Here is a 21,332-nt window from a genome sequence, read left to right as displayed (position 1 = left end):
CTAAATGCCTCGTAAATGTAGGAAATATATCTGACTCCACCACCTCCTCTGGTAGCACATTCCAGAGACCAAACACTCCCTGTGTAAAAAAAGTCTTTCCTCTTAAATCCTCTTTAAAATTCCTTCCTCTTGCCTTCAACCTATGCCTTCTTGTTTCTCATCCCCTTACCATACAAAAGAGATACTGGCTATCTATCCTCTCCATCTCTCTGACAACCTTATACACCTCAAACAGGTCACGCCTTAGCCTCCCTTTTTCTTTGCAGGCAAAACAAGCCCAGTCTATCCATTCTGCCCATACAAGTACGATCCTTCAGTCCAGGCAACATCTTGGTGTATCTCTAATGAACTCTCTTGAACACAATCACAATCACATCCTTCCTACGGGGAGGCAACCAGAATTGTACAAGCAACACACATAAAAAACGCTGGTGAACGCAGCAGGCCAGGCAGCATCTATAGGAAGAGGTACAGTCGACGTTTCGGGCCGGGACCCGATGCTTCCTATAGATCCTGCCTGGCCTGCTGCATTCACCAGCATTTTTTGTGCATGTTGCTTGAATTTCCAGCATCTGCAGATTTCCTCTTGTCAGAATTGTACATGATACTTTAGGAGCAGCCTCACCAGAGAAGTTACAATATAATATTCTAGCTCTTATATTTTATGCCCCAGTTGATGAAGGTCTTCTTCATACTGTGTCCCTCTGTGTTGCTGCTTTAGTCAACTATAACTTGAACACCATGTTTCCCCGCTCATCAACATTCCTTAGCACCCTACAATTTGTGTATATTTCCTGCCTTATCTGACTTCCCAAAATGCATCACCTCACAGTTGTCAGGATTAAATTCCATCTGCCAACTCGGCCCAACTTTCCCTCTGATTATCCTTCTGTAGCATTAAACACTCTTCCTCCTTTCAAACCATAACATGACCAACTTCAGACCATTTGTATTAGTGGAAATTTTGTTACATTTAGTGAAATGCCTTGCAACCGTTTTGATGCGTTTCCACTGGAAATTTAAATACCACTGACTAGATCGAACTGGTCGCGATGCACGTGTGTAAAGCATTCTCAATGCAAACTTTGCCCATTTCTGCCTAGCTTAGACTGAATGCCTAAACTGAATCTTCCTATATACTGTAAGCCACTGAATGCCTGTTACAGAAGATTCCCTGCACACCTCGAAAACAAGTTTACTGCTGACAGAGAAGACAGAATTTAATTCAGGAAATCATAATGTGAAATCATAATGTGAAATCCAGCATCCATCTCCCAAATAACAGGTGCAATTACAATATTTCTTTTCCTGTGGCTAAATTTTATTTTGTTTAGAAACGATTGCAATGAGCTGGACGGAAAACTTCAGTAAATGTTAAAAGATGCTCTACTGAAGAAATCTGAAAACACTGAAGTTCCATATACTCAAGAAGCAGAAAATATCTATAAAAAGATGTTAGGCAGTTTCAACGTGTTCAATGCAGCTAACACAAGGGGAAAAAAAAGACACTAAATGTTATAGTATAGCGTTGAAGTGCAGGTCTATCCTCTGTGCACTGCTAGTATAAGCACCTCGAGCATTCGGCTAATGTGGTAACATGACGAATATTCTAATCCAACACAAATTTGAACAATACATCTGACTGCTGTATTGATAATCTTTTGATCATATGTAAGAAAACTAGCTGCAATATTTGATTCAGCCTGCGTTACTCCCAGTCCATTCCGTCTCACAACAGAGCGGATGAGGCAGAGTATGGAAGTACCACAGTATCTACACAACAAAGATTAAAGCCGACAGGATTCCATTTTACAGCTCAATCATATTGTGTTAGCACGTGCTTACCCAAGCACATACAAAATTGAAAGAGAGAGAGAGAGAGAGAAAAAAAGACAGACAGATATGAGCCAGAATAGAAAGCACGGGCAATTTCAGAGAACATAAAAGGATGGTAATGGTGGGGGCTCTGTTATGGTAAAGGACTATTATGACACAGCCTCTGTCTCTTGTACCCACTCATTCCACTTTGACTTAAAATAACTGAAGTCAAGTGCTGTCTAATTTCATTGTGCTCTTTGTCAGATAAGGACTGTTCAAATTTCATAATGCCCCCGCTTTCTGTTCAGCTGCTTTATTAGCATGGGTAACCTAATTCTATTTGCTGATAAAGTCATTTTATTTTTTCTTTAAATATTTGCCTCTGTTGTGGACACAGCTGAGTTAAATACTTTATGATACAGAATTAATGGAAGCAGTGCATTTGGTCTCTTTCTATACATCAGAGGAACTGATTTTATCAATATCCTATATCTTAATTCACTTTCACCATGGCTATGTGGCTCACAAATTCATCTCTTCTTTGGGACATATTAAGAAATTAAACTCTTTCAGTTGAAAGTTTAATTGCAGTCCTTGTTCTTTCTGTACTTAGCCTAACAAAGAAGACAGCTGTAAAAGAGAGAAACTCTAAATTGCTGGGTTGAAATTTTGCCCAACCATCATCTCCATTCCCCTTTGAGGATGATGTTAGAGATTGTTACAAGCCTCAGGTGTAAATCAGTCTTAAAGCCCAGGCTTTGTTCATTGTGGTAAAAGCTGAAAGTGAAAAGCTGAAAATCACTCCTAAGGGAAGTCACAATAAGGATAAATTTAGGATCAAACTTGCAAATTCACTTTAACCAGCAAAACCAAAAAAAAATGCAAGGCATAGCTCATTCTACTTGTATAATGAATTAACTTTTACTAATCTATGTACTCATTTGCTAAAATTGACAATGAATAAAGAACCGATAAACAACCATGATTAGATCAAATGTAATATAAATATCTCAGTCCTATATCATCAGATAAGATCAAGAAGGAATTTTGGGTACTAAATTGAATTGTGATAGAAAACAGACAGTGGGATCATGATGTGCATTTAGAACCAAATACAGACAGCCATGAAATTTATGTTCTCTGCTTATTCAAAACAATTTCAACATGCAGCCAATGCCATCAGACTGTGGTTGCCTTAATGCATCACCATTGACTCTAGCTTTTTAAAAAGACAACACCAGTTCAAGCTATTCAGCATAATGCTGCCTGCACCTCTTAAAGAGATGTGGATCTTGCAACAGTTGGTGCTGGAAGTCATTCTGAATATGTCACGATTGCTACAAGTAAATGCATAACTTTGGAGAGTACATTTAAAAATATTTTGTGGTAAACAGAGTCTTCGGTGAAAGATATGAAGAGGAGGAAGGTTGACCTATATCTGCAGACCCTCCAGACACTTGAAGAAAGGAATGAAAGAGTTTTGGAGGCGAATGTAAAACCGTCAATTTCTGTTCTAAGGACATGACTGCAGAGAAGCAAAACATACAATGATCTCACACACAATATTGGTCACAGACTATCAATTACACCACTAGCCTTGACCACTACACAATATACCACAATTCTATTGCTCTACTTGTAATCTCTGTCGCTCAGCACTACATCCACTTAGCACTTACTGACATCCACAATTCATGGGCTGCAACATTGCTAGCTATTCAATCCCACCATGCAAGAACAATGCACTGCTCTCAGTGCTGTATTTCCCTCTTTCTTGCTGGGTAAAGTGGCACACAATTAGTCTCAACAGCAACAAACCGATGGGGGACATATGTAGCTGCATCCACGAGTTGCAGAAGCCAATGTTTGACATCAGCACCTCTGACCCTTGGAACAAAAACGGTATGGCTTTCCTTATCTTCTTTCTTACATCCCATTTCCCCATATCCCAAATATACAGAAGGCAGATGGTGTAGTCATTCACCTCTTACTTTCCCCTCTACCTTTATTTATTTTGTTTTTCAGACCTGGCTATGGATGAAGAATAGGAGAGTGAAGATGAAGGCGCACTGCCGTTTAATTCGCCTGTCACAACATCCGCTCAGATACAGAGGCTTGTGTTTGGTACAGGTTCTGCTTGAGTCCACAGTCACTGGACAAGAGCAGCCTTCAGTCCAGCAACAGAAAAGGACAGTCCAGCTGATAGCTCTCCGAAGAGGAAGATCACATGGGAGTTCTGCAAGGAAGTAGCTGGGGCTTTCTTCAAAATAGATCTCCGTTTTTTTGATGCAGAAATATTGCTGTGATATATAAACTGTTAATCAATCTGGAAAGCTATGTCGGAGAGAAAGGTGAGATTGATTTTAGAATAGATTAAAAGGTTAGCACAACATAGTGGGCCAAAGGGCCAGCACTGTGCTGTAATGTTCTACGTCCTATCTTTAGGCCTTGCCTCTTTATAAATAACCAAAGAAATCTCAATTTAATTATACATAGTTTAATCCATTATTTGAGTCATAATAACAGTGAAAGCTGATGGTCTTTTATTTGAGAAAAAACCTGCCAATAAAGGTATTTTTGTAATTTCATATTGATTGAATGTTCAGCATCAAACACTTAAAATATTTTATTTATCTTAATGACATTCTTAATAACATATATCATATATGCTTAGTGTTTGCCTTTTTTTACCTGGAATATGCTTTGCCCATCCAATGATGACCACCAGCTCCCGGTCTGCCAGATCACACAGTGTAGTAAGGGCTTTGATGTCACTGTCAGGAACAGTGGGATCAGGCATGGCATAGATCTTCTCTGGCTCAGCCACAAGCAAGTGCGAGACAATCTTGTTGACTAGAATAGAAAGCCCAGGCAAGAGAAAGCAAGAAACGTTTGCATCAGTTTAGACAGCCTCATCAGTCAGGGAATTGAGTAGCTGCAAGCGGTATCTCTTGGTAAATCTTATTTAATGTTGCCTTAATTAGAATCAATACAACCCAATTTTCATCAGAACGGCTTTGTAATACACAAATAATCAATCAGGACCCAGAAAATCTCTTAGACTACATCAAGGCACAACACATGCTGCACTTCCTAACACAAGAAAATTGACCGTCTATTTTATAAATGTTTATTTAAAAAAAAGATTGCTAATTAAATGAGCAGCACAAAATTAACAGCTTTTAGTTAACAAATAATGACTGTGAAGTGGTATGACTATCCAAATAACACAGAAAAATGGAAATCAGTAAAATTCAAAGATACTGCAGTTTAGAAAGTATTCTGAGCAAACTATATAAATTCAGAACTTTAAGAAAAAGAAATGGAAGATACAAAGCAATTTTAAAAGGGGGAGAAAGTTTGTATGTATGTCTCAAGTAAAATTAAGTAAAATATGGCTATAGGTATTTTTGATAGTCTGGTCCACATTGGATCCTGCTCAATATAACCAGTTGAGCCACTCAGTCAATTCCTATAAAACAAAATCAGACTTTACAATTAATTAAATGATAAGGAAGTGACCCCAAACGTTTAAATTATCACATTTGCGCACAAAATCAGAATAAGATGACACTCAGGCCTTTTCTGCAATAATTATAACTTGTCAGAAAAAAATTGTAGCGGGCATTTGTTTAGGAAGAAAAAAATTCTTATATTTTTCTTTTTCTAGTCTCTCTGAAAAATTTCTATATAAAATAGAAGGAATTTAAGATGACATCACCTCTAGCAAAATAAATGGTGAATGTTTTATATTTCACTTTTATTAACTTAGTATCATTTCCTCCAGGGTTCACAAAATTACACTCTTTTATATTTCAGGCATGATTCATGAAAGATGAAGCAAGCATCTTCAACAAATTCTACATTTGTTTTCCTGAACTTTTAAATGGATTAATTTTATTCACGTTTAAGATGAAATGCAATCTGAAGGCTTTGTAATTAATTATTTGTGGACAGCAAAAAGTAAGTGGTGTGATTTCAGTATAACATTGAAGGAACTAGAAATGTTGTGTTATTTGGATATCTATATTAAAGACCGGATTTTGAGAGGCATGGCTTCATTGAAAAATCCTAAAATAATGTGATTTACAGAACTAAGTGTGAGTGCAATGTTTCATCAGTATGGTACATTACACACCATATTATATTGCTCTCCTTTCTAAAAGTGTGAGCTCTAGTCCGATTAACATCTGAAATTCCACCAAGTGCTTTCAGCTATACTTAATTATTTATTATTTAATAGAAAGAATATGTTGGAAAATACAAATAGTTTCAAACTTGACCATGGCTGTGCATAACTATGCTCAAAAAAGACAGAAAACCATGCATTAAAATGATGATACATTTCTTGTGGCTAAAAGATTTCCAAGTACTCATGCAATGGGTGCAATTTCAAGTATTTTCCAATAAGATTAGTTAATTTGAAAGAAATAATTCACTTTTTCAATTAGGCACTGATGCAAGATGAATTGTTTTATATAATTATGTTGTTTTTTAGTATATTTTTCAACAATCATGAAAAGAGAAAGGAGGGATAAACACCTTTTACTCGTGTGATGTAAAGTCTCAACATAAAAGCTTAAAGATTTTTAAAAAAGCAATATCCAGCTTATGTATATCTATAATCTTCATTCTAGTATTTTGAGTTTGACAGAATGGTTGGCTTTGATATTCAGAATAAACATATCAAGATGAGTTTAATACTGTCAATGTTCAATAATATTAATAATCCTCCTTTTAAATCACTGTCAAGGCATACAATTAAATACAAAAATAAACTTTCTAAGGGACAAAGAACTTTCCAAAACAACAAAATATCTTTGCTATTCAAATTGTAATTTTAAAAACATGGTCTAGCAACATTACTGTTATGAAATTCATTCTTTAATTGGACCACATAGAAAAAAAATATCGACAATTCAAAGTATTTCCACATGACTATGCATCATTTTTCATAAAGTACATCATGCTATCCTTGATGAAAAGCAAACTCTGGTAATTTATAAAATGGAGATTGGATTAGTTCTGCACTATCATCACTCCCATCTCTTTGCAAACTCTTTAACTGGCTGTGTGTGCAAGGTGAATTCACTGAAATAGATAAGACATGTTTTTGTTTTACTGGATATTAAATTAATATGCTGAAGTATTATATGCTAATTGCATCCTGCACAACAAATATAAAGTAATTCTTTGTCCTTACATGGCTTTTTGGCTGGTTGGACCAGCTGAGGGTTCAAATAAGGGCTGTTCTCTGCATCTATCCTGCGCTTGTACTTCTGCCTCCCGCCACGCACCCTATCTAAGCGCACACCTGGAAAAGAAGGAAAATGACATTTTAAAATACAAACATATGAATGCTTTTTGCCATATCTATAGTTTACCTTGATGGACAGCTTGAATTAATACTTTATTGTTTTTATTCCAAGACTGCAGGATTGGTCTACAATTTATATGTGATTTAATAGCACTGTTAACTTGACAATATTCAATGATCACCTAGGCATCTGTATCTCTGTAATACAGATTAAAAACAGATTTAAAATTGTTATGGTATTAAGAAGTATGATGATCAATCCATTGCCAGCATATATGAAACAAATCCAACAAAAAAAAATTATTAGTATATATGGTAATACATGTATATATTCTTTCTCTATCTATTAAAGAACATATCTATTAAAACCAAATTTCTAGTTTATGAAGAGATGTATGCAATTACTGATCAACCTTAGGAGAATCTTTTGATGGTTATTTCTTATCAAAACATGAAAGCAGATTGACAAAAGTGAGTTACTATTGGTCATACTTCAAATTGAATTGTTAAGTTTGCATATTATGAAATTAAGTTGTTATAAAAGTAAAAGTTGTTAAAGCATTTCTACTGTTACAAGGAGGAAGCAACATCATGTACATAACTTCATCCATTTTAAATTAATTTTGAAATAGATGTTCAAAATGTATGAATATATTCTTGCCAATCTCCAGTCAGTTTCCAAAATACCAACTTTTGTACCAAAAGACAGGACAATATGAATGTGTATTTATGGCAATGCAATTTTAAGTCAATTTTATTTTTTGCACTGCTACAAATATTAAAAGAGAAACATGCACTAGTAGTTATAGTAAATCCAAGAGGGATCACTGCCTTAAGGACAATCTATCCTTTTAATTTATTGACATCAAAAGAGGCCTAATTTAATTATATCAAATTTCTCCTGGGAATGTGCATCACCACGGAAACCAGCTAACAGGAAGTGTCAATGATATTTTTTGTTGCTTTGAATATAACACAGAAAAATGCTGCATGTTTCCAAACTGTCTAAATTTTGCCAATCACTCACATCACCAGCATGAAATGGGCTGCCTCCAAAAGCCCACAACAGGTCAGAGGTTTTAATTGAACAACATCTCTTTCTGTCGTTCCGACAAAAGGCAAGCAGGAAAAATGACTCTGGCAATATAGCTCAGAGTCTAGCAATGTCCAATTTCTCATTAGGTCTAAGCAGCTATCTAGCTGCTAATGCTGACAAGCCTTGAACCTTTTATTTTTGCTCAGAAATTACTTTGGCAGGAACAGCAATACAGCTTCATCACAGACGCCTGACTGCTGTTGCATTAACCCGAATGAGACCTCATAGACTGGCGATTCGGTGTGGTGGAAATCTGCCCGCATGCAACATGTACAAATCTTTTGTTATCCTGGCAGACGCTTGGAGCAAAAGGAAAGCATCACAAAGCTGTGCCCATTAATAACCTGATTATTTGTGTCTTTGCACACTTGTATCAATTGGGAAAGGCACAGGGGAAAGACAACCATTTACTAAGCTGGAAACAAAAGACAAGTAGGTTAATACACAAGGTAGTGTGTGTGTGTCAAGACTGTGACACAAAAGCTTCAAGGAAAGTAATGCAATGAAATAAGAAAACACCAAAATGCACCACCCTGACCTGTTTAGATCTACTTTATCAGTGCTCCATAACACTGGTCCAGCATTACACTTCTTATGTGGTGCGATTATAAGGAAATATACCTAAGGATTTGAAGGCAAAGAGGACATATGGAAAAAACTAAAGTAAGGTGCTCAACAGCAGTAACGAGTGGACCTCCTACACAGAGCTGACTGCATCAGATGCTGATGTTGCATTATATCGAGAGCCCATCTGATCTCTTTCTTTCATCTTTTGGGGTCACAAATTGGGTTACTGATGAAAGCTTCCAGTACACTTTTAAAATGGAGAATATGCTAATCCTGTTGAAAATGGCACTGTTAATCCAACTGGCCCAACAATACTGACAAAGCAGCTTAACAAAGTTCAGTATTATAAATTTTGGATCTGCAATGAAATCTGAAGTTCCATTCCAAAGAGCTGAACGTTGCCATACGAGTCACCCAGGACTTATTCTACAATTAATCGGCATTCTAACTTCTGGTCTCTCCAGTATTGTACAGGCCGAGAAACATAAAAGCAAGAAAAACCAACCCCAACAACCTATCACAAGTGGGGAAGACAAACCTGCCTGCACACTACACTCAAATCATGCTGTCCTTCTGAAAAGCATAAGAAATAAAAGCAGAAGTTGGCCATTTATACCTGTAACTAAATCCAATAGCATCATGGCTGACATTTTCCTCCTTTCCTGCACTAAATCTATGTTTATCCTTTCTCTTTCTATCCAGTGTGTTCATCAAGCTATACGTTTAACATACTCAAGAACTAAGCCATCATAACCATCTTCGATGGAGAAGTCCAAAAGTTCATTACTTTCTGGGTGTAGAAATTCCTCTGCATCTCAGTCCTGAACGGATGATCCCTTTTACTGAGACCATAACTTCCTGCTCCTATACACGCAAGCCTTGCATCTAACCCCGACAGGTCTTGTAAAGGAGGGAAAGGGGCAGAATGTTTGCCTTGATAAATACCACAGCTGGAGGAGATGCTCCAGATGGATTTTTCTCTTACATTCTTTTCCTTTTACTCCTGTAATGGCTCTGGTGGTCACAGTGAAAACCTCCCATCTTCTCACTGGCATTCCAAATTTAGAATGGTATCTTCCAGCACGACTAGGAGTCTTTATTAGATATATTATTCACTGCTTTAAGTAGGCTTGAACACTTACAGAGAAACTCAGCCTAATAAATAAGTAATGTCCTTCCATCTTCCATCTGTCACCATGGTAGTGTAGCAGCCAGCGCGACGCTATTACAGCTTGGGGCGTCGGCGTTTGGAATTTAATTCTGGTGTCTCGGTAAGGAAGTTTGTACTTTCTTCCCATGGATGTGCGAGTTTCCTCCCATAGCCCAAAGATGTATGGTTAGTCGGCTAACTGGTCATTGTAAATTGTCCAGTCATTAGGTAAGGGTTAAATCAGAGGATTGCTGGGCAGTGTGTCTCCAAGGGCCGGAAGGGCCTATTCCATATTATTTCTCTAAATAAAATAAAATGAATAATGGAAGATAATGTGCCTGCTGCTGTTTTAATTTATAGGTGTAGGCATCGTAGACAAGGCCGGCATCTATTTTCTGTTCTTAACTGCCTTTGAGGAGCTGATGATGAAACACTCTGATGAATGGCCACAATGTTGGTATCTTCGCCGTGATTTGCCGTTGGCAGGGAGCTTCAGATTTCAGGCCCAGCAGCAATGAAAGGATATCACCTGCCCCAGAGTCAGGAGAGTATGTGACTTGGGGGGAAGTCTGCAGGTGGTGGTGGTCCCGTATGTCCATAACTCTGTTATACTTAGAGGTAGAGACTGCCTGCTCATCAGGATACTTAGAAATGTCAGAAGAGAGAAATCATTACGAAAGTAATATTTTGAAACAACTTCATGAACATTGGCTCTGAGATCAACTTTACCAAGATTTTTTGTCAATTAATTCACAAATAGAGTTGTTTGGGTTGAAAACAAATCATGCAACTTTGCAAATACAGAAAAGCAAAAATAAACAATTTTAAAATCAAATATGGGGATTTTAAGACCTTCAATGTTAAGTGACATTTTATTTTTTTACATCAATATATAGCTTTTTTAAAATATTTGGATGATTCATATGTTTTTATTCAGTGAGATTACATGACTAATACTCCAGCTGTATGGAGGCTATCCAAGTCTCATCTAACTCTTTCCCTAAAGCATCAGCATTGCTGGAGATCTGTCAATCCATGTAACATCATCAAACGATAGCTCTGGTCAGTCAATAACCCTCGAAGGCTTATTACTAATAATAATAACCCTCTGATGGTTATTACTGGAGCTGCTAGGTTAATTTGCCTACACACAACTTGAGTAGACTGATGATCATTTGAATAAATCTGTGTTAAATCTACTAGACTAAAGAGGTGATTTAATGCTTTGTATGCACTGACCTACTTTTACTACTAACATGGACTATATTGTTTTTAAAAGTAATGGCTAACCTCCTGCCCTTAGTGAAAGGGATACCTCTTTTTTCCCATCCCTCTTCTAAAAAAGTATGTCTTCCATTTAATTGTGAAGACTCTTTCTGGTAAGGCCAAATGGTTGGTATTTATCAGTGCAGTACAATATAACTTGCTTACAAAGGTCTTGACCATTAGAAGTTAGAATATAGTGGAGGCTGTATTAGTGAACAATCATATGAGTGCTCTCCTTTGTTATTATGACAGGTATTGGAATGCAGAATGCTGAAGGAATGCTTTACGTATTTGCCCATTATTGTGTCATTTAATTTTTTTGCTTGTTTTTCATTTACCTCATTTTTATTTGCATTACCACTGGTTTACTATTTCACTGTAGATTTAGAAAACAGGCAAACAATTATGAGCTGCTTTCAAACAGTTAAACATTTGTATGACTGTTGGCATAAACAGATCCTAATAATAAATCAGACACCAAAAAAAGCTGCAGAGCACAGATAATGGCATGTGCTGCAGGATGCCACTCATGAGGGTTAGCTCATTCCCAGTCTCAGTTAGTTGAAGGGCAAGACTTGCAGATCACAACAGTGTGTTTCCACACTGTTTCAATCTTCATTTCATGTCAACACTCCTGTAACTTCCAACATTAGGAGTCATTATTAAGTGTTCCCTAAGTATCTGGAAATAAACTACCCGACAAAATTTTACTTTTATTGTTCTACCTGCCTGATAAAATTCAGACCAATTCAATAGGAGAAATTAACAGCGATAACTCAAAGACTTTTATCTTTAAAGCTTAAAAAAGTCCATTAACATGAGGATACAGTGACATATTATTAAAAATCATTGGAAAGATTAAAACAGCTGTGTATATCGCTATCATTATGCTGTCTATTCTGTCCAGTTATATAAAGTAAGATCTTGTTACACTTTTGCGACATTTTCATTAAAAAATATATAAAGGAAGTATCTTACACCTCACTAAAGTATTTTCACTAGTTCAAAATGCTCTGCCTGAAATGTCAACTGCTGCACTGCAGTATTCAATTAGTGTCATTACTGATCATAGCACGTTACTAAGAACCTAGAAAAAGCTACTTCCTATTGGGAAAGATTATCAGATCTTTAATATTCTATTATATGCACTGAAACGTACTGGCAAATCTTGTTAAAATGGAGCTAGAATCCACTGATTAACGTAAATAGTCATGAAGCACCTGGCATGTATGGAGAGGTACGTGTGGATCAGATCTGGCCAAGCATTTCACATGTAAAAACTTACAATGATCCTCAAAGTCAAAGGGCGTAAAACTGGATTAGGTAATGCCCAGTTTTCATGACAGCCCAAAATGACAGTTGCAACATGTGGGCACACATTTGGCACAAGTTTTGCTGAACAACACATTGTTAAAGAGCATTAATATCTATGCACTGAATGTTCACTGGAAGTGTGCAGAATAGGCATCTCATCACATCAATCAACATGCCACACAGATCTGACGCTAGCACTCATTTTAGAGGTCAATGCTTCAACTAACAGCCTTTCTTAAGCAGGCATCCCTGGACATACATTGAGCAGTAGTAATGATCTGCCCCATCAGTGTTATTTAAAAGAACCTCCAACTATAAATCTTGATTTCTTCTTGCCATTGTTGTAATTTGACAAGTGTGTTTGATGCTTTAGAGATTTTCACATCTACAGGGAATGTTGCTGAAGGTTTGCTGACCTCAAGCTTTTGCAGAAACCAGTTGCTCTAATGCCGGCATCAGTAAACATTTATCTTGCAATGTAGTATGACTGGGAGAATGAGCTGAGGCCTGAGCAACTGGACATATTTCAACAAGCAGGCTTGTAGATTTTTATATGCCTTGGAAATCAAGGACATGTGTTTGTGCAGGAGAGTTCCACAGAGATAAAAGGTCTTGAACGGCAGAATAGGCATGAGAGATTGATTCCACAATTCTTGCTTCCACTCATTCCATCCTTAAATTTATGAAAATGGTTCTCAGCTTCACTGCTAGACTCCAATGTTACTAGATCTGCAAGAGAAATGGTAACATTGGCCACTAGCCACTTCATTATGGCTGGTTTGCTAATGGCGTGTGAATGCACATGGGCACTATTTTGATGCTGGAAAGAATAGACTCCAAGTTTTGTGCTAAGTTTTCTGTCATTCTCTATAGTCATCCGCCATTTTCTAATTAATTTCATTGGAGTCTTCTATTATCTTGACATTTACGGAGCTGATATCTGCAACATCATTCTTCCCAGCAATGTTTGAAAGTTGCTTGCGTCTTGGAATTTACAACGTACATACCTCAGCTCTTTATTTCCTTTCAAATTGCACATGATGCCAGTTTTAAAGCTGGTAGCTGCAAAAGCAAAATGAAGTGACACTTCATCTTCGTCATTATTGTCTTTACCTTCCTGCACAATTGACAGATTGTGGTGTCTGTATATTCAAAATGAGTCAGGGCAGAGAACAGGAAAAACTAACAACTGCATATTTGCATGAAAAAGAGAATGGGGATTGACTGAGTTCAATGCAATCCTCCAAAAGAGTAAGGTCCTGTCAATATTTGTCCAACATTTTTGGCTGGAAGCTGTGCTCTCTGGCTTGATTGGTGTCAAGCAATCTATCTGGGTGATGTAGCCAGTGAAATATCTCCATGGAAGTACCATTTATGAGTACCATGGAAGCTCCCTGCAATGGAAACTGAATGGGGCAATGGGGAAGTACATGACTGTTGAGTGTGCATTTTGACTGAAGAAGATTGTAGGTAGATGAGTAATGGCAGAACGGTAGATGGTGAGACAATGGAGTGCCTGAGGCTAGTGATGCAGCTTGTAGTATATGGCTTCAAAGATACATTCACTGACTTTAATCACTCTAATAAGACTATTAATCTTCCAATATGCCATATTCAGATCTTTGGAGTTTGAACCTTGGGACTAACTTCCAAAACTCTCTATTCCTGTTATATTTTTGTACCCTCTGTCAAACACAATGTATCTCATGATTTCTGACTCCTGGGCCTATGCTTACCTTTGGATGGAATGCAAACCATCGAGATCTCTCTCTTCCCCCCCCCCCCCCAACTCCCTTGCTGCACTATTCTTCACTGTTCCCCAGAAAGCAACCATGGTAGAAGACTTTATCCCAGAAACAAAGCACCTTCTCTTTAAGAGGGAAAGCTAGCTTCAAGCAGTGCAGGGTAGTTTTAAATGATGCTCTCTACTCATGAGTTTGGACCCCTGCTAAAGTATTCCACTTAAGGAACAACTCAGTTAACCAACTGCATGAGGCTGCCAGGCCACCTGCAATATATTGAACAGGCTCCAGCTACGTACATCATGATGCTCCAAAACCCTCGCTCAACTTTTCTGAGGTGCATTCAAATGCAGCTTTCAAAACCTTTAGTAAGCCTACATAAATGACAGCATCATTTTGTTTAATTATAAAAGATATCTTGTTTAAAAAAAGATAACTTCTATCAGAGTTTCCTGACTTTATAAAAATTTTTATATATGTGCTAACTCCAAAGTTTAATACATTAGACTTAGATTTTCATTAGTAAAATATCACAAAAACTGCCTCCCATTCAAACGTGCCAGATTGGCAAAATGACTTGTAAACAAACAGGTACTGAGAGACAGCTTCTTTTAGATTGTTAATTAAGTGCCTTCACTTGATGTGATACTGCAATTACAAAAAAAAAACACATCCGGAAATGATACATTTTACAGAGGCACACAGATAATAGTAAAACTGATACAAGACTTAATTTCATTGGTTACATAAAGTCCTGCAAGTTATCTGGTTAAATTTATAATCCACAAGCACTGCCAGATTCTGTTTGGTGCTCAATTAATAATACTTCATTTTATGAATCTTCTTTTGACACATGAAATTATATTACAGTAAAATGTTTTCATTTTTAATTTTCATATTATTCAATTTAACAAGTCCAGAATTTTACTCCTCCCCATATTTTCTGCATTTCTTTTTCCCCAGAGTCATTGTCTCATTTTGGGAGAAAATCTATGGACAGAAGAAACAACTTGCCTCTGTAACCAAGTATTTGGCTGCAGTCGGATTGGAACTACCAGATGTTGACTGCATCCCACCTTATAAAAAGACTATTCCTTATTCTATCATGTTACTGTGGCCAAGTAGTGTCTACTCTATAAATATATCTTATTTTATAACAAACACCATATAAGTTTGTTACTTTCTTCTCGCCCTTTGTTTGTTATTTTTTCTAACGATAAGAATAGTATCAGGGATACTGTAGCATAATCAATATTTAGAATATCGCCACAAATTTTTCCTCAACAAAGAAAACATCGCTTCTTATTTGACCTATTCTGGCAGAAATAACTAAATATTTCCCAGTAACAGTAAATACATGATGAAGTTTATCATCGTACATTTCAAGTTAAAATCTATTCTATGCTGAACTACAATACTGTTCAATAAAACCATCAGTTTATTTTGGCCAATAAAACATCTGGGACATATCATTATCTCACATTGTTGCAGGCTTAGGCTATTAAAAAAGTGCACTGTGTTCTATACTTGATTCAAACTGTATATTTAAAATATTGCATTCTAATTTCACAGAATATCAGTTTGATGGCACTAGAGACTGAAAAGGCACCTGCAATCTGCAAAGAAAATAGACCACGTCTGTAAAAATGTATATTGAACAATATATGTTTTTTTTTCTGCTGGGTAGTGATAGAAAGCTGATAAATTTAGACCAACTTTAGCTTAAAATAAAACATTGGCCTAGAAGTTCACCTGCACTGCTTCTCCGACCTTCAAGTGATGTTAGTAATTTCTCCAACATTGTTTAAAAAAAAAGCTTAAAATCATTGTGAAATTTATTTGAGCATGTTCACAAATAGCACCACCAGCTGATTTCCTTGTGCTGTGCTGCTCTGCTCCAGGGACCGTAGGTGTTTGTGGTCAAATTTCCCATGTCAGTAACAGTCTGACCTCAGGAAGGGGTCCTTAAAAGGTCACTTCACAATACATGTCATTCTTCCAGCTTCTAAAGAGAGTTAGACAGGACTGAGGTGAATGACGATGATGGGATGGGTGCAGGTGTGGTGGTACAGTCCTCCTGGGAATATGGGAATTTTCAAAGGCTTCTGCAGAGTTGTGTGCATCAAGGATATCATAGGATGCCTGTAAGGGCATGAGCGCCCGATGCAAGTGGCCGCCTTTGAGAGGCTTGCTATGCAACCAAGTTCCAATGCAAATACAGAAGCCAAGTTGACCAAAAGGTTTCCCTTTCAGCTTTTTTTTTGGACTTCAGCAAAGCAGCAACAAGGACCAAAGTTTAAATGTGACACAGCTCAGCAGAGACATCTTGAAAGAAATTTGAAGCAAGATTGCTAGGAGTGAGAGTGAACTTGACCTTGAAAGCAATGGAGGTACTGAAGTTTGTTTGTACGTATGGATTTCAGATATCACACCTGTGAATGAAGACATTTAGGAAGAGTATCCTGTAATGACCTTACTCTCGCTGTAGCTGTAATTAAGGGCTTGCCCCTGTGTGCCTGGGTGGAGAAGGTTTTCTGTGACACATACACATTTCATCTAAGGAGCTTTCAATCACATTCTTTATTGTGGGATTTCTTCTAGCATTTATGGCCATTGAATTTGATGGTCATCCTATTGAAATCAACTGAGTGCAGTAACTGGGATTCCAGTTTAGGTCCATCAATCTTAGATCATGTTTACAGTGATTTGAATTGCACTCTGCTTATGGCTGGAGGAGAAACATTTTTGACCATTTAAGTCATGTTCAGCTTGAATTGTTTGCATTATTAAAAATTCTTCTTCCTGAGAATGAATAGCAGCAATGACTACCAAGCTCAAGGAGATGCAAAAATCTCATCAGAAACACATTTTGGAGGTTACACCACAATTGATATCACTTGAAAATGTACTCCAGGGTACAGAAAATTCTCATAAGAAGAACTTCATATGCTATTAAAGATTTTTGATAAATCTCTGGAAAAAAAACTGTGCCAAATTGATCAACGTCATATAATGTAATTTTTGTCTTTGCTGCTGCAGTTATTCTGTTGCGGCACAGTCAAATTTCTAGACCAGTGTACTTATTTCAATACAACTATAGTCTCAAATTCAAATATTTTTGAGCATGCATTTTACAAAGGTCATTGTTATGTTGCTTGAAATTCCTTTTGCTTTGAACTTTCTCATGTTATTATCATTGGAGTCTCAGCAGGGGAGTCAAATTTACATTGCTGAGTTTTACACTGCTCACTTGAATTACACTGGAGCTTAGGGTGTCAGAGCAGCAGGCATCCTGGAAGGGTCACTTAGCATATATTATATTGTTGAGTCCTCCACTCAATGCAAACAATTGCCACAAGAGCTTCACTTTTCAGTTAGTAGAAAATGGAAAGCTCACCACTTTTACTGCCAAGCTTTAAAAAAAATTGCATTAGAATTGGATGCTATACTTACAACAATTATATTGCAATTGGTGTGAAGCATTAAGCACCAGTAATATACTATATCACAAGCACTTGAACTGCTATAGCTTCAATAAAGCACCAAATCAAGAATGCTGTAACTTGTTTTATCATTATCTATAACAAAAAGAACATTTTATCAACATTTCCTAATTCAAGAATCAATTTTAGATGATAGAAATTCACAGGAGAAAAAGTGCAAACATTAGAAAAAAACATTTCATTTACAACAGCTAGTGGAGATGGAAAGAACAACCTTGGTAAAATTTATACATGGAGTGCACATTGTAATTCTCTACTTTTCTAATCCAACATGATATATGGTGGAATTTTACTACAGCCCAAATTCTTCCAAAAGATTTCCCCTGTTAAGCACCCAATATTTGACAGTGATTATGCATATAGCTGGATCAGAATCCACTGGGTACATGTCACCCATCACACAAGCTACAGTAATTCCTTCATCTTATATTGTCACATTCTGCTTACCAGGTAACTCTGCCAACTTCACTAGCAGAAGAATAGCTCATTCTACCATTAATTTGTAAGTGGGAGTAAAACCAAAGAATTCTCACTCTGAGGGAAGATCAGCAAGAAATAGATCTCAAGCAGTCTAATAATGCAGTACCTGTTTGAAAGGAACAGTCTATTTATGAGAAACAGATACTTGGAATACCAAGTAGACATCAAAAATTTTCCAAATTTTATCCAAAAAATTGTAACGGGTAATGTGTTAATGAAAATTGATTGCAAAGTTTAGGCAATTACTCAGACAAGATATTGTTCTAGTGAGAAATTAATGATTGTGACAGGTAAAATGAAAAGATATTGAAACACAATCAATCCAATGTAGATGAACAATAATTTAACTAGGGGACTGCTAGGTAACAAGGGTTATATATTTTATAATGCTGATTAGATCTAGAGAAAACTTTTTTAAAAACTGATTTTTATTGGCACTAGTGTACGTAACCTACCTCAATGAAAAGGTAAGTAACTGACAGCTACAGCATACCATAGGGACCTGATGAAAGAGCCTTTATCTACCAACACTGGCAAGGCACTTTCAGTAGCTTATATCATTACTAAGGAGGAGTTCGGATGCTGCTTCTCCTTCTTTGCAACAACAGGTATTTTAATTGCTCTCCAACTTTGTGGTAATGCGCTGATGTTACTGGTCTGGGGTAATAATCAGGAAATTAAAGTTCAAGCATAACTGTGGAAATTCAAAATTTTTTTCTAAATCCGGAAGTAACATGGAACGATAAAGTTAAAGGAATATAATTTTAAAAATACAAATGATTCATTAACAAACTTATGTGCTCTGTGCTATATGTGACTCCAGTCTCACACCATTGTGGTTGACTCTCAGCTGACCTTTGACCTCACATAACAAGTACTCAGCTGTTTTAACATTTTCTCAGGACAGCTGGGGGGGGGGGGGCGTAAAAGATGCTGACTCCACCAGTGCCGCACATGTTCTAAGAATGAATGGGAGAAATGGAATCTAACAGAAGAAAAAAGGCATGCATTGCAAAGTTCCTGTGACATAATTTTTAGATAATCCTGTCAATGGATACACATGCTACTAGCACAAGAAAGCTTTGCACTGTTCTTCTGAAACCTGTGTAAGTTCATCGGCACCTGGTAAGGCCCTACCACCAATGGATAGTGAAATGCTGCTAAGGTAGATTGCTAGACCTTATTTGCAATTGTCAAGTGAAATGGGCAAACTGTGCAGTATATTTGTATGCAGCATGGCTGATTATGGTAATCTTTAAAAATGGAAATTTTGTTGGGTTAGGAAGGCAAAAAAGACATAGCACTGGGGCAATTTGCTCATGGCATTGCCCATTTTGCACTCCTATTCAGCAATGAATTCATTGCTTAGTATACCTGGGAGCTCTCCCAAGTTCCCATGGGAAGTCCATGCCTTGTAGCTCTGGTTTCTGGTAAGAAATGAAGTCATTCACCAAATCCATTTTGAAATTAATCCAAATCAAATCATAATTTCATCTAAGGATGATGCAAACTATTAACTAAACCTCTCCCTCTCCACTCAAAATGATGACCAGTTTTGGGAAGACAAAAATCACTTAGTGAGAGCTCTGATTATATTTTGCTGAACAGCTAGTCTTCTGGGTGAATTACAACTACAGATTTTCTTTAATTCATCGAGTCCTTTACGCTTAACCCTCAGAGCAGGTGTCTCAAATTCGTTTGTGTTCAGCAGTGTAAGGGTAAATAAGTTTCAACATGCACAAAGTGGTTCAATTAATACTAATGAAGAGTGCAATTATTTCAATTTACACCACTGATTAATTGTGAAACACAATGAATACCAATACAATAAACAAACATGACAGTCAAACCTTTAATCAAGTGGATGATCATTAGTCAATTAACTTGTAATCAATTAATAAATAGAGTTAGTTGATCACTTCTTCCCACACTAATAAACATCATGTCTGTTTTGGAAAATTTGGCTTTAGGGAGAATTTACACTAATTATAGTTTTACCAGATAAAAGACAATCAAAAATCTCACCAGTCAATTAGCTACTGCCTCGAAATTCATCCCTGGTTGGTCGTGTTAAGTGCAATCCATATTGTACTTGGTCTTTACTATATTTTTCCATTGGGTCAATCAAGTGGAGGCAGAGTGAAGCTCCAATCAATAACATTTTATTTAATACCTTCCATGATCTGTTTACTATGTTTAAATGTAATTTACAGGAACAAAAATGATATTTTTGTTTCATTTCTATCTGTCAACTGATTAGCAGATCTTCTGGAATGTTGCTTACAGTTGTGAAGGCAAACTCATTCCTAGAGGCCAGTCAGCTGGTTTCATTAAACTATCCATTGTTGTAATGAGTCACAGATGTCCAAAAACAATGAAAATCTCATCTCTGCATGTATTCCTGCTTGAAAATCCCTCTATTTTTATGCCTTGCTAAATGAAGATGAGACTTTTAACACATTTTGTAGATATGAGTTCTTGCTGACTACATTTTTATGTTGACAATTCAATCTCATATTTTACAATGGAATCTGCCTATGTAACCTCACCACATCTTAATCACACCTTTTGCCTCACTCCAGTTATCCTTTAGCTTGTAAAACAGCAGAAGAAAGGTTTACAAATGGAAAATTAGGGTAATGTAGTTCTTGTCTTTCCTTTAAGATATTGTAAAGCTTTGCTTCTAGAAACCCTAACAGAAAATGACAAAATGCATCACATTCAATGTTGGGAAACTCAAGTGTCCGGTGGCCCCCGGGCTCTAACCTGCAACCTCTAAATTCTTATCACTAGACCACTCAGTTGTCGTGGCCATTATTCTCAATATGTCTTCCCCAAGCAACATTTACTAATTTTGGTACAGCAAGTCTGTCCTATTAATGTACGGATGGGAAGCATTAAACATAAATGTACTCATGAGCTATTTATCATCCTGTAAAACTTGAACTCTAATGTACTAAATATAAAACACTTCATTTCAATAACTAAACAAAGAACAGACACATAAAAGCTCCAGTTCTTAATATGTGAACATCATACTAACTATTTCTGTTTAACTTGATACTTAGGGGAGGGGTTG

General features: G+C 36.8%; 1 protein-coding gene across 18 annotated transcripts in view; it reads right to left on the bottom strand.

Annotated features, from left to right (window-relative positions):
• Positions 1-21,332, bottom strand: part of esrrga (estrogen-related receptor gamma a) — a 240,669-nt gene that overhangs the window by 29,447 nt on the left and 189,890 nt on the right. For all 18 annotated transcript variants that reach the window (XM_072265109.1, XM_072265118.1, XM_072265116.1 and 15 more), the window contains 2 exons: positions 7,022-7,132; positions 4,510-4,671 (listed from right to left, as the gene is read on the bottom strand). In XM_072265109.1, coding sequence (XP_072121210.1) covers positions 4,510-4,671; positions 7,022-7,132 — 273 coding nt within the window. The remainder of the gene's footprint in view (positions 1-4,509; positions 4,672-7,021; positions 7,133-21,332) is intronic.

Source organism: Mobula birostris, chromosome 8 (assembly GCF_030028105.1).
Source record: "Mobula birostris isolate sMobBir1 chromosome 8, sMobBir1.hap1, whole genome shotgun sequence".
Taxonomy (NCBI): Eukaryota; Metazoa; Chordata; class Chondrichthyes; order Myliobatiformes; family Myliobatidae; genus Mobula; species Mobula birostris.
Note: the sequence above shows the minus strand (reverse complement) of the source record. Positions and strands in the feature narration are given on the sequence as shown.